This window comes from Muntiacus reevesi, chromosome X (genome assembly GCF_963930625.1).
Source record: "Muntiacus reevesi chromosome X, mMunRee1.1, whole genome shotgun sequence".
NCBI lineage: Eukaryota > Metazoa > Chordata > Mammalia > Artiodactyla > Cervidae > Muntiacus > Muntiacus reevesi.
Genome location: NC_089271.1, coordinates 141,625,310 through 141,639,501, shown reverse-complemented (window position 1 = coordinate 141,639,501; position 14,192 = coordinate 141,625,310). Strand labels below are relative to the sequence as shown.

The 14,192-nt window shown below is 35.8% G+C and overlaps 1 protein-coding gene across 3 annotated transcripts in view; it reads left to right on the top strand.

Moving 5' to 3' along the window:
• Positions 1-14,192, top strand: part of COL4A5 (collagen type IV alpha 5 chain) — a 250,361-nt gene that overhangs the window by 218,501 nt on the left and 17,668 nt on the right. For all 3 annotated transcript variants that reach the window (XM_065915481.1, XM_065915480.1, XM_065915478.1), the window contains exons 42-47: positions 3,525-3,658; positions 6,708-6,780; positions 6,913-6,984; positions 7,835-7,963; positions 8,801-8,899; positions 10,049-10,261. In XM_065915481.1, coding sequence (XP_065771553.1) covers positions 3,525-3,658; positions 6,708-6,780; positions 6,913-6,984; positions 7,835-7,963; positions 8,801-8,899; positions 10,049-10,261 — 720 coding nt within the window. The remainder of the gene's footprint in view (positions 1-3,524; positions 3,659-6,707; positions 6,781-6,912; positions 6,985-7,834; positions 7,964-8,800; positions 8,900-10,048; positions 10,262-14,192) is intronic.

Here is a 14,192-nt window from a genome sequence, read left to right as displayed (position 1 = left end):
GTAAGAAAAGGAAATTGGGTTTATAGTCAATTAACATCAACCAAGAGTTGTCCTGTTTGTAGGCTTTTTATCCTTTTAATGATCCTTCTTTAATAGTTAATAGTCTAATTTAATATGTACATCAAATAATATAAAGTAAATGTGATATTTTCTGTAGTTTGGGGTGGGATATTGCATGCCAAAATATTTTGAAGGGCCCTTCAGTGATGGTCTTCACAACTTTGGAAAATTCTACTCTTAGTTTTCAAGTTAAATGATGAGCAAACATATATTGGCTTTTTCTCTTTGAGTATATTACAAGTAATAATGCAAGAGAAGAAAGCTTCTTGATGGATTATTTTTAAAAATCACGATCTGTCTTCATGGAGTGATTTTCAAAAAAGACAAACAGAAGTACAGTTGGTAGTGGCCATTGTTTATTTGTGCTTCAATTTCTCTGTTAGGTCATCTGTGATCTTTGTATATTTGCCTGGTAAGGTCTTTAACTATAGCTCCTTGGAGCAGTCTGCCTATACCAAGAAACTTGCACCTTGTGTTTTTACTAAAGAATGGCAGAGGCCAAGATAAATTTTGACGCAAAAGTTTTACCCAAAGGAATAGAAGGCTATCAAGGAAGTGGTACTCCCTTTCCAACTTTCATATTTTGAGGTTCTAACTTTTGGAAAGCCATTGTAGCATTTCATTTGAATTAATGAAAACTAGCAGCTTATTTCATAGAATAAGCTCTATTTTAAAATATTTGGCTCTCTACACTCCTGTATGGTTCTGTTTGCATACTGATTGTGCTGTAGGTGTAAGAAATGCTGGCAAAGAGAATTGTTGTTTAACTTGTGCTATAATGTGAACCACTTCTAACTCATAATCTTATTTTGTACTGTGTGATGTCTGATACTGCTAACATCGATCTTTGGGCTTTGGTGAACTCTGATCTTCCCAGGTTTTCAAGGTTAGACTGGTCAATTTTTTTTTTTAATGCTTTGTATGTGTGACAAGAGAAATGCACTTTTTTTTGCTATAATTCAGAAGTCATTGAAGAGTGCTGTTATCCTCAAATACTACGTGCTCTGGTATTTAACATTTTGGTGAAGGTAATGTGACTGGTTTATAATCAAGTTTGAAATGACAATAGGTCTTTGTGGTTTCAACTATTTATAATAGATAATTCATACATAGAAACATGTTGAAATTTAAATGGAAATACACTTATTTTTATATTTAAGATGCATTATTTAGGCAGGCATCTGACCCATTTGTAACCTCTGTGTATTGATTTTATTTTCTTGAATTTTTTTTTTTTTGCCTGAGATTTATCAGAGCTGTGTTTTCATGGCTATTTTCAATAATGAAAGAGGGTAACTATTGAGTATTGTTATAAATAAAACTTACATGCCCCTTGTGTTATTAGCAAACAGTAATTTAAGTTTGAGAGACACCAGAACAATAGGTCTGAATCAATAACATGTAAATTTACCTAAATTTCCTTTTAATTGCAAACAGAACAATGCCCAAAACATGCCTACTTTTTTTTTCCCCCAAATGATAAGTGTTCTGATTACTTTTCAGACTGGGGAGAGAAGAATAAAATGCTCCTTTTTTTTCCTCCTCTTCATCTTACCCTAGTCACTGGTAGATTGATTCACAGATAGTTTACTTTTCTCTTAATAATCTGATTTGCTACCTGATTTCTAGTCTAAATTACACATTATGGAAGAAGGTAACAATTTTTCTCAGAAAACCCTACCAAGGAGTTTGAACTCAATAATTGTTTTTAGTTGTTTAAATTGAAAATACCCAGCTTTTTTTTATGACTGGGAAGGGAATTTCTGAGAGTGTCTATCTGGTTGCTGGGCTAGGGTGACTATATGATTTAAACTGTTTAAAGATAAATGATTGTTGTACTGTTGTGAACCTGCTTCCTCTTTTTCATGTGACAGTATTACATTATGAAATCACATAGAAATAGCTGAAAGATTAAAACAGGTTCATATTTTAAAATATGTTCTTGCCTTCAGTTTTACTAATAATGAAGATAATAATAATTGTTTAAAAATTCTTATATAATTCTTACTATGTGCCAGGCACTGTGTTTATAGTTATTATCTTATTTAATTCTTGGAACAGCCTGATAAAGTAGGTACTATTCTTATTTCCATTTTAAAGAAGTTGAAATTGAGGCCAAAGTGATGAATAAAACTTACAGAGGTCAAATAGCTAATGATTGATTAATGAGCCCAGCATTCATGATCTCTAAGCCATGCTGCCTTGTTAGCATGAAACCATTGATTGAGTCATAAGAGTACTGGAAAGGATTGGATCAAAATGTGACCTTTTGTCTGTATATAAACATGAATTCAGTATTCTAAGTTCATATACCTGTGAAATTTCTTCAAAAATAAACTCTACATATTTTCCTTTTTTGTTGAAACTAGTGAAAAGCTAAGATTACTGGAGGAGAGAGGGTATAGGTGCTCACTATATACCGTTGATTATTTGGGACTTTGTAATTATTTTGTTAAGGCAGGACTATTTAGTCTCCACCTCAGCATTCTGCAGGCAGGACAGCTATTTCCCACCTAGTGGGGAAAAATGTGGCTATTTATAAGATCTTCTTGGTCACTTAATGAACCGGATATCTTTATTTAGAAGGAACATTTTAAAACATAGTATAAGGAAGGAGCTTAGCAAAATCTCCTTTTAAATTATTTAATTTATTCAGAAGCTATATGCCAAGTCCTTTATTTTTCTTCAGAAATATTTAAAATGTAAATAATACAAAAACATTTTTAAAATAAAAGTACTATATTGACTCCATGAATTTCTGACGCTAAAATATTCCCATGTGTTAAGCATATCACTAAAATGAAATTAAGCAATTAGTTTGCTTAAATAGCTATCTTAATTGCATAGTAATACAAACTGAATAAAAGTAACTACTTACAAATAAAGCAACTGTATTTTAATCACAGTGAGGCAAATGACATGAATCCCTGATTGCCCTACAAAATGTGGCCATGAACCAGCAGCTTTAGCTACAGGACACTTGATTTACAGGGCACTTGTTAGAATGGAAATTCCTGGGCCCCTCTCCAACCTAACAAAATCCAAAACTCTGGGGGTATACCCAAGAATTTATTTTAACAAGCCCTCCTGGGGATTCTGATGCGTTTCCAATTTGAGAACAGTGCTCCGTGGTGTCTGTTTTGGTTCACTTAAATCAAACAGTTAGGGATTACAGAAGCAATCTTTATTACAGTGTCCAAAGTCCTTCCTTTAGATATGAGCTTATTGGATTTAACATATAATAAAATACAAAGTTAAACAATCTGCAACCCAGTGTTAATAACAAAAAGAACCCAGTCCAGTTTACATTAGAGGCTCAGCATTGATCTATATATTTTAATGTACTCTGGATTTTATTCTGCAAACTAATAGATGACTAAGAGTATTTGGATAATTTAAAAGCCTGACTTTTATGCTGTTCTTATGTTATATTGAAATGTGGCTATTTGTTGTGCATTATCAAGGTCCACCAGGTCCAGAAGGTCCCCGGGGTCTACCTGGAAGTGGGGGTATTAAAGGAGAAAGAGGTAACCCAGGCCAACCTGGGCAACCTGGTTTGCCTGGTTTGAAAGGTGATCAAGGTCCTCCAGGACTCCAGGTAGGAAATGGGAGTAGATATTTGATGAGAAATGGATGCGGGTGTTTGCATTCAAAATGAGAATTCCAAACTGCATTTTTTAATTTGCATTTACTGGTCAAGGCTCTTTGCATGGGTTACTGGTGAAGTACAGAGAAAAAGGCAAGTTTTCTGTCTTCTACCAACTAAAGGGACTTTGCTACCTTATAGTTAAAGGGTTCCCCAAAAGATGGTTTTAACTGGAGTTCTTGGTGTGTATAGATTTTGATTTGAGAAACTTTGATTTCAACAAAAGCAGATTATAAAAGGATATGTATGGTGGGTGTGTGTGTGTGTGTGTGTAAGTGCTGCATGTGGATGGGTCTTTCCATAGAGAACTGATCATGGTGAGTGGGGATGTCTTAGACTTTATAGTTAGAGTCACCTCGCAGCTTCACTGCACAGCTGTGCTTTTTGTCTATGGAAGGCAGACAGATACTTTGTGTTTCTGTCTTTACCTGTAAAAGGAGAATAATAACATATCCTCACGTCTATATTCATGCATTTTCCACCTTGGTTTGAGTGACCCAGAAAGTCACATGTTTATTTATGGATCCTCAAAGCCTCCTTCCTTCATTCAGGAGGATTGTTGTTAGATTTGGCAGCCAACAGAGTCTGGGCTCAGTCTTTTAACTTTAACGGCTCCTTTATAGCAGAAAAAAAATCTAAAGAAAATGTCCTTAAAGTTTAAAACAACTAACCTTTTCTCCTGTTATTGCTATTCTTTTAGACATCTAGACTTAAAATTTTAATCCTCTCTTTATTCATTCTCTATTCACTCCCTCCCTCATTCATTTCCCATGTACTTCCAGTTTACATGTCACTTTGCCAGATTCAAGATTACTGTCTAATACCAACATTTTATAAACATGGTATTTTCAAGTTCTCTTCATTTTCTTTTATGCAAATTCTTACATTTGTACCCTTTCTAATTTTCATTTTGGAAATAATATTAAACTTATAGAAAACTTTCAAGAATAGTAAAAAAAAAAAACAAACCCTATTTACCTAAATGGACCAGTTGTTAATGTTTTGCCCCATTCGCTCTCTATGTGTATTTTCTCTGTATGTATGTGTATAATTATGTATTTTTTTCTGAAATATTTGAGAAGAAGCTGTATCTATCTTGCCCTTTTGGGCTTCCCTGGTAGCTCAGCTGGTAAAGAATCTGCCCACAATGCAGGAGACGTTGATTCGATTCCTGGGTTGGGAAGATCCCCTGGAGAAGGGATAAGCTACCCACTCCAGTATTCTTGGGCTTCCCTGGTGGCTCAGATGGTAAAAAACTTTCCTTTAATGTAGGAGACCTGGGTTCGATCCCTAGATTGGGAAGATCCCCTTGGAGGAGGGCATGGCAACCCACTCCAGTATTTTTGCCTGGAGAATCCCCATGGACAGAGGAACTTAGAGGGCTACAGTTCATGGGGTCACAAAGAGTCGGATGTGGCTAAGCACAGCACATCATGCCCTTTTATCACCAAATACCTCCGTGTATAGTATTTCCCCAAATTAAATATATTTCTTTTATATAACCATAGTATAATTCTCAACTTCAAGAACATCAATGTGACATTTTTATTTCTAACCATGTATTCCAGTTGTATCTGTTGACTTAGTAATACCCTTTATAGCACTTCCCTCCCTCCAAAATAGGATCTAGACCAAACCATGCATTACCTTTAACTATTATATCTCTTTATTCTCTCTCAATCGGAAACAGTTTCTAAACTTATTTTTTTCTTTCATGATCTGGGCATTTTTGAAGAAATGTGTGTAGCCCCTTCCCATTAAAAAAAGAATGTTTCTTCTTTTGGCTGCTGTTTCTTCATAATTAGATTGAGGATGTGCATCCCCAGATGGAATACTCCATGAGTGGTGTGTTCTCAGATATGGAGGCCCACCATATTCATCTGCCCTTAATTAGTTATCTTAATTTTTATTTTCCCATTAAGTTGTTACCTGGTTTCTCCACTGCATGGTTACTGTTTTTCCCCTTGTAACTAATAAGCAAAGCTACAGGAAGACACATTAAGATCATACAAATATACTATTCCACATCAGAATTTCTCCTCAGAATATCTATTTATGATTTCTGCCTCAACCGTTCAATTCTGTGATAGTGGCGACTGATGATTGTTCCACTCTAGCACTGCCTCCACATATACCACTTGGCCCTTCTGTAACCAAGAGCCTCCCTTCTCTTCCATTTATTGTCTATTTGTTATCATCATAGACTCATAAACTCATTCTTTTCAATGATTTGTAATTTTTAAGCTATCCTTACTTATTTTGATTCTCAGACTGTCCTAGATTTGGGAGCCCCTTCAAGCTGGATCCTATGACTTTATGACATGGCGGCCTTTTTAAGCTCTTTCTTACATTTTTGCTTAAGATGTTCTAGCCTTGTCTCTTTTTTTGTTAATATTAGTAAGCTTCATTGTTCCACACTTACTCTTCCTTTAGGTTCATTCTAGAGTTATTCTCAACTCTTCCTCTTCCCATCATTTTCCTGGCCCTCAAACCCAATTAATTAACAAGCCTACTCTATTTTTTGCTTAGTCTGTCAGACTTTATCACTTTTTGAATTTTAATTCACACACTTACTACATCAGGGCTACACTCAAAAGAAGTGCCTTCGTTAATGATAATAAAATATTATTGTCATTATCTAATTACCCTTATATTATAAATAATATAATATAGCTATTATAGAATAATAGGTACCATTAAGTACACATCATAGCCAATCAGTTTTCTCAGTACTTAATATGAATTATCTCATTTAATCCTCACAACAACTTCATGAAGTAGATACTGTTATTTTCTCTGTTAGAGGTAAGAAAATGATGCATCAAAAAGGATAAACAATCAACTCCATATCACACAAGCTAGTAAAAGGTGAACTGAGATTTGAATCCTAAAAGTTTGACTCTAGAGCCAGTGCTGCAAATCACTATGCAATACCACCTATGCTCTCACTTCCTTCCCTGCCCCCAATATTGTTCTAAAATTAATGATTTTATTTATCCAGGGTAACCCTGGCCGGCCAGGTCTCAATGGAATGAAAGGAGATCCTGGTCTCCCTGGTGTTCCAGGATTTCCAGGTATTTGAAGGGATGTTTTGCAGTTTCCCCTTTTACATTAAATTCCTTTGGGAGAAGACACACAATTCCTGATTTGGCTGGGTAAAGGTTATGGCCCTGTTGCTTTGCTGTGCGATTGTACCTTCTTTGTAGGCATGAAAGGACCCAGTGGATTACCTGGTTCAACTGGCCCTGAGGGGGATCCAGGACTTATTGGCCCACCAGGTAAGACTTATTTCTGAAGCTAGTTATACCTGATAGTTAAATTCATTGAAGAATTTGAAAGTTTGCATTCTGCCTTTCAGCTAAAACTTTCAGTCTCAGTCCCCAACAACTGAGGGGGAATAAGTAGGACTCTCCCTCTTCTTATTATATTAATCTCTCAAGTTCTCTGTTTCAATAATATATATCAAAAACAGACCTTTTAAATTTAAGATAGATACAGGACCAACAAGAATGCTTCACTGAGGTTTTTTTTTTTTTAACCTTTTATACTAACTCTCCCATATTCAATTGAACAGATCACAAGAGCAAGTCTCATAGGTATGTTTCTATATTTTTAATATGAAAATAGTTCCTTTTGCTGAGAGACTTACAGAGATTTCCTGTAAACTATGAAACAGGGTATCTACTAGATTCCTCTACTAGTTAGTTCAGTGGCTCCCTTGACAAACTCAACAAACAAGATCTGCAAATGACGTTAGAATCAGAATGGACTCATCAGGAAACAGAACTGTCTTCCCTTGACACCAGTGTTCACAGATTTTCAATGGATTAGATTTTCTGATAACCAAATCATGCTTCAAGGCTTGAAAATAGGGACTATATGCCTAATTTGTCCATAGACTCTAATCCATGGACAAATAAGACCCTAAGAAATGATTTTTTTTTCCAGCTCTTTGGGGTAAATAAAGGTAATTTTCCCAAACAGATTTCTGTTGGACGTAGTAGATTCCAATACATGTAACTTATTTCTCTCAAACCAATTCTTATTCTGATCTGAGGTTTATTTTGGCATTCATTCTTTTCAACCTTTCTCTTCCCTACCTTCACCTTTATGTATTTTGCCTCTTAGGTCCCCCTGGATTACCCGGTCCTTCAGGACAAAGTATTGTAATCAAAGGAGATGCTGGCCCACCAGGGATTCCAGGCCAGCCTGGATTAAAAGGTTTACAAGGACTCCCAGGACCTCAGGGTTTACCAGGTACCCGTGTAGATCATCTTTTTTAAGCCTTATATATTTGCAGACATTTTCATCATTCTCCTTTCACTTGTTAGAGTTTGTCTCTGACCACAGGAGTCTCAGCAGCTAGTAGAATACTACACCACCATAGGTCGCACTTTCTTTTTGAACCTTTCTTGAAAAGGTTCATTTCTCACGCCCTAATTTCTTTTAGGCCCAGTCCAATTTCTTCTCGCTTATCTGGCTATCCTAATTGAATGATTAGGTTAATGTTTTTAAAATCTCTATAATGAAATTCATATGCATTTAAGATCTGATGCTTTCTCTGTCCCAACCACAAGAAGGGTAGAAGGTTGATTTGATGGGCTGTTAGTTTCCATTCTGTGAGGTCTTATGATTTTTAAACTAAATCCTGTCTAGTTGGCCATTTCACTCTATACTTGCAACCAACTGTGATTCTAAAAGAAAACTAGAAACTAACTTCAGTCTTTCCAATTTATTAGTGGCTTAACAGCAGTCTTTTCATAAATGAAGTATACCAGGTAGCAACAGTTTTGCCTTTTGTTGTGATATATAACCAAAGTTGGGCCTTGTGCTATGTCTTGTTCTGAAGGCAAGGAGAACACAACTGCCGTATTATAGAAATCTCCACAGAGGCAAATGGATTGTTTAAAATTAAACCTAAATCCTTGTCTGCATCTTTTCATCCTGGGCTTGAACTGTTCTTTCATTTATCTGAATTAAAGGCAAAACCAGATTATGAATTCAGTGCCACTCATGGATGTCACGTGTCCCAACTCTATCTGGATGTGAATTTATTCTATGCACATTTGAAAACCCCATTGCTTTCTCCTGTAGGTCCAATTGGCCCTCCAGGAGACCCTGGACGCAATGGACTCCCTGGCTTTGATGGTGCAGGAGGACGCAAAGGAGACCCAGGTTTACCAGGCCAGCCAGGTGAGACAAGTAAAACACTGCTGCTGATAGTAGTTTTAAGTCTGGGAGACCTCTGGACATATGGCCTTCAATTGGAGCTGTGAAAGCCTCCTCTTGAGAGAGCACAGCTAGCTGGGGAGTCTGTTGCTTGGGAAAAATAGGATGACACAGATTTGCCAGTATAAGAGAAATACAGGAAGGTTATTTTCATTTTAAATGTTTTTACAGCCCTAGAAAATCAGCTTTTCCTCAAAATGAGGATTTATCAGGTATTCATTGTACTTAACTGTTCTGATAAATTTCAGTGTTTTTACAACTGTAGATAATGTAAATATAACTCTAAATAGCAAATATAAAGATTGGTGTTGATAAAACAAACAAAAAAACCAGCAGTAGCAACAAAGCAGATTGGTGCTGTCTATGTTGCTCCTAGAACCAACACCCTGCCATTTCATTAACTGTCTTTCTAGGGAAGAAACAAGTCCATGTCACTTTCATCACATACAGGCATTGCTGTGATATTTCCCCCAGGTGAAAATCTATACACACAGTGGCCAAAGGCCTGTATATAGAGAATTTTTTAAAAATAAGCTCAAATCGAGTGGGCAAATAGAGAACAGAAACAAGTGACAGATTGAAATTAGACATTTTAAAAAATTTCCTTAGAGTACCCTGCCTATTCTCTAAACAAGAATGTATGCCTGAGAATAATTCCCCAGACAGATTCAAAGGATAATGTTTTTCAGCACTGAAGCTGGCAGACTGAGAGCAACCACACCCTTCCTTTCTAAGTGATGAACTAAACAGCAGACTGAGATTCTGTCATGGGGTTTGGACTCCTTTAGTATAGTGAGAGACTAGATAACATACAAATTCCCCAAATGAGCATCACTTCTTCCCATCTAATGTTCCATTTACTCGGTATTTATTTAGTGCCTGATGTCATCAACCAATTCCAGAAAGGGAAAAAAAAACTTTTAAGTCTCTTTGAGGACAGGGACCACGTTTTGTTTCTCTCCAAATCTGTGATATCTGACAATGCCTATGTAGACATTCTATAAATATTGACTAAATTAACTAATCAAATGAGGTCATAATGTTTTGTCAATAGCCATAATAGTGAGTCAGAGCTCACTTAATTTTGTATACTGATGGTTTTTTGGAAAATAGGTACTCGTGGCTTGGATGGTCCCCCTGGGCCAGATGGATTGCAGGGTCCTCCAGGTCCCCCTGGAACCTCTTCTATTGCCCATGGGTTTCTCATCACACGTCACAGCCAGACAACAGATGCTCCACAATGCCCGCAGGGAACCATCCAGGTGTATGAAGGCTTTTCTCTCCTGTATGTACAAGGAAATAAAAGAGCTCATGGTCAAGACTTGGGTGAGATAATCAGCATCTTATTTCTTACTATGCATTTCTGTTTTGTTTTGAAAATCTTGTTAGGTTCTAGAGTAACCTTGGACAAAGTGCATCTCTCTATTCTTTCACTCGCAGTCAGTCACTCTTTTGCAACCCAATAGACTGCAGCCTGCCAGGCTCCTCTGTCCATGGGATTTTCCAGGCACGAATATTGGAATAGGTAGCCATTTCCTTCTCCAAGGGATCTTCCTGACCCAGGGATCAAACCCCAGTCTTCTGCATTGCAGGCAGATTCTTTACCATCTGAGCCACCTTATGTAGAATCTTTTTCTAATTTTACAATCGACAAATCTTCATTGTAAATATACTCTTTTTTTTTTAATTTTTTTATTTTTTTAATTTTATTTTATTAGTTGGAGGCCAATTACTTCACAACATTTCAGGGGGTTTTGTCATACATTGACATGAATCAGCCATAGAGTTACACGTATTCCCCATCTTATCTTTTAGATAATGTTCTCTACTTTTTCTCCTTTCAGTCCATTCTCTCTTTACTGTGAGAATCTAATTTCTACCCATAATCAAGCTTATAAATGTTAAACTCCTAATCTAGTAAGTGGACAGGAAGCATTATAAGTTTTTGAATATCATGAAATTCACAAATGTAATGCAAAGAAAAAAATGGGATCTCTTATCCACTATGTCCCTATAACTTCAAAATGTGTGTATTTGGTCAAGCAAGGGATGTCATAGTATGTATTCTGATGCAGAGGCTATAAACTAGACCTGACTCAAATACAGCTTAGGCTTCAGCCATAGGAACATCATGATAGTATCCAATATATCAAGCGTGATACAGGATTGCAGGGTCTATGCCAGGGCTCATTCAGGGATCAAATTGGAGATATCTTGATGCCTAGGCAAAGAATAAAAATAAGAGGTTTGATGTTATGGAAGCAATCACCTCACTAAATACATACATAGTCTGTGCTGGATTAGTGAAAGGACTATGGTGTATAAAAAAGATGGTAGTGGTGGAGGAAACAGACAATACTGAAAATGTTCTGTCTGAAAAATTAAAATGCATACCCAGAATCATTAGTCTATTAAAACTTTATAGTTTCAAAATATGAGAGTATTGAGAGTTCATGAGATCACCCTATCTTTGAATGCTTAGAGACTATAACCAGAATTCTGCATCACTGTAGGTAGCCTACAGCATAAATGCAACCAAACACCCATGTTCTCATCATTATAGACCTTCCTTTTATGCACATCCTCCTATTCTCTTCTTTCTGAGACCCAGAGATATTTCCATCTCTGTCCCTAATTAGTAATGTTAGTTTTATTTTCAATTTATAATTAAAAAGCACTTTCAGGGACTTCCTGGCAGTCCAGTGGGAAGGACTCTGCGCTTCAACTGCAAGGGGCAAGGGTTTAGTCCCTGGTCAGGGAACTGAGATCCCACAAATCATGTGGTATAGACAAAAAGAAAAGCACTTTCAAAACAAAAAGAAAAGCACTTTCATATTCATTAGACAGTTTGATTTTCAAAACTAAAATAATCAAGAAAGATATAGGGCAAGTATTGTATTTATATATATATACACACATACACACAAACTGGCTAAGAGGTTAAGTGACTTATTCAATGCCACAATGGACTGCCAGGGAAGTCTCTGAAAGTGTTTTTTAATTATAAATTAATTTAAAAATAAGACTAGCGTTACTAATTAGAGACAAGGATGGAAATATCTCTGGTCTCAGAATCACAAAAGAATATATATGTATGCATATTTTTATATATTCTTTTCTATTATGATGCATCTCAGGATATTGAATGTAGTTCCCTGTGCTATACAATAGGAACTTATTGTTTATATATTCAATATGTAATGGTTTGCATCTATTAACCCCAAACTCCCATTCCATCCCTCCCCAAATCCCTTCTCTGCTGGGCTTCCAGAAGTCTGTTCTTTGTGTCTGTGAATCTGCTTCTGTTTTGAAGATAGGTTTGTTTGTAGCACCTACCAATTGCAAACCCATCCATTTTTCAATTATGTCAGTTTTCTTATTTGTTCTCACATGACTTCTAGTCATTCACCTCTCTGAGCTATTTTTTTTTCCTCTGAAAAAAAAGGTAAAAAAAAAAGTATAAATTAGACTAAATCAATGATTTTCCACCTGGGAAACTTTTGAAAAGATTCATAGGCCCATTCCAAAACTATAATATAAAAATTCCCAGTGATTCTGACAATCCATCAATTTTAAGGATTATCGATCTTTTATAAATCATCTTCAGTCTGAGATAAGCATACCTCATTGGATACATGAGGAATTTCCAATGTATAATTTTAATAGAATTAGTTTACAAATCCTCAACTTTCATATGTACTTTCTCCTAAAGTTGAACTACCTGTGTATATGCTTTAGATAATCTCTTTTCCTACATCCTCTTTCACTACCTACCATGGCATATTGCCTTGAAACATAAAAACCTCTAAGAAGAAAAAAAAAACCTCTAAGAGACAAATTCAGAGGAATAATTCAAAATAATGGCTTTGTTATAGTCTCTGTTAACTCAGGTTCTATAATTCACTTCTAATCCATCTCATTAGAAAATGCATTTCTAATAAAAATTTAATTTTTAGTCAGTGTCAAAATTTATAATAACCTATTTTTTGATCAGTGTGAATTAATAGTAATTATGATGACCATTCAAAGCAATATGTAACATGTAAAGCCTTAGGGTCACAGAATATCAAATTATTTTAAATTTTTGTTTCAGAGAATATGATTGGATCCTCAGTAAAAGACACTGAATAATAAAAAAAATACATTAAGATAAAACTGTGTGAGAGAAGTGGAATGGAAATACAATGCAAAAGGAGCATTGTATAATTTCTAATTGTTAAAGATGAGTTTCTGTACTTTTAAAAAGGTTTATTGTTAGGTTTCAAATAATTACATTGGATACATTTAAAAGAGTGATGTCAAAGTTTGTTTTTAAATATAAATATTCACAAAACACTAGAAATGACAGCTGGTAATGTTGAAATGTGGTTTGCAAAATTCCAGACTCCAGTATTACCAAGTATAGAAGGGTGAATTTGGATCCAAGAGACAATAATATCTTAATAACTGGCACAGTATCAATTTAAACTTCTGATGAAAAATTTGAGGTGTCAACTTAAAAATGTGAGGGAAGTGCATCGTTTTTCATCATTCTTTGTGAGTAAATGAGAAAAGAAAAGCCTGATCGTAGGTAGAGATATTATTGTCCCTACCAGCTCAGAAATTTCAACGCTCTAGTTCCTTTCTTTTTTTCCCCCCTCGCATCTTTCCTTTCTCCGTCATTTATTTTTCCCCCTTGTATTATTTACTTCCAAACCTGTCCATGGCTGCTGTGCATATTAGTCAGCACTATAATTGTCCCAAGGCTTAAAGATGTGGGGAACCCACATAAGACACATACTAGGAATGTCTTAGAAGAAGGGAGGGCATACTGGAGAGGAAATAGTGTTATCATATCATAAGGACTAAGTGTGTACCCTTCATTTTTGCATAATAAATTACTCAATATTCTCCATAAGGCACCATTGTTTATAAGATGCATCACTGGTTTGAAAACAGTGTTGGGGAATATGTAATGAGCTAGCACAATAAATGTCTACATAAGTTGTAAGATACATCCTGATTTTAGAAATGTTAAAATATGAGTAAATGTACACCTTATAATTGAAGAATTAAAGTGTAGTTATCATCTAGAAAGTGAAAGTGTTAGTCACAGTCATGTCAGACTGTTTGTGACCCCATGGACTATCGTCCACCAGTCTCCTCTGTCCATGGAATTCTCCAGGCAAGAATATTGGAGTGTGTTGCCATTTTCTTCTCCAGGGGATCTTCCTGACCCAGGTATCAATCATGGGTCTCCTGCATTGCAGGCAGACTC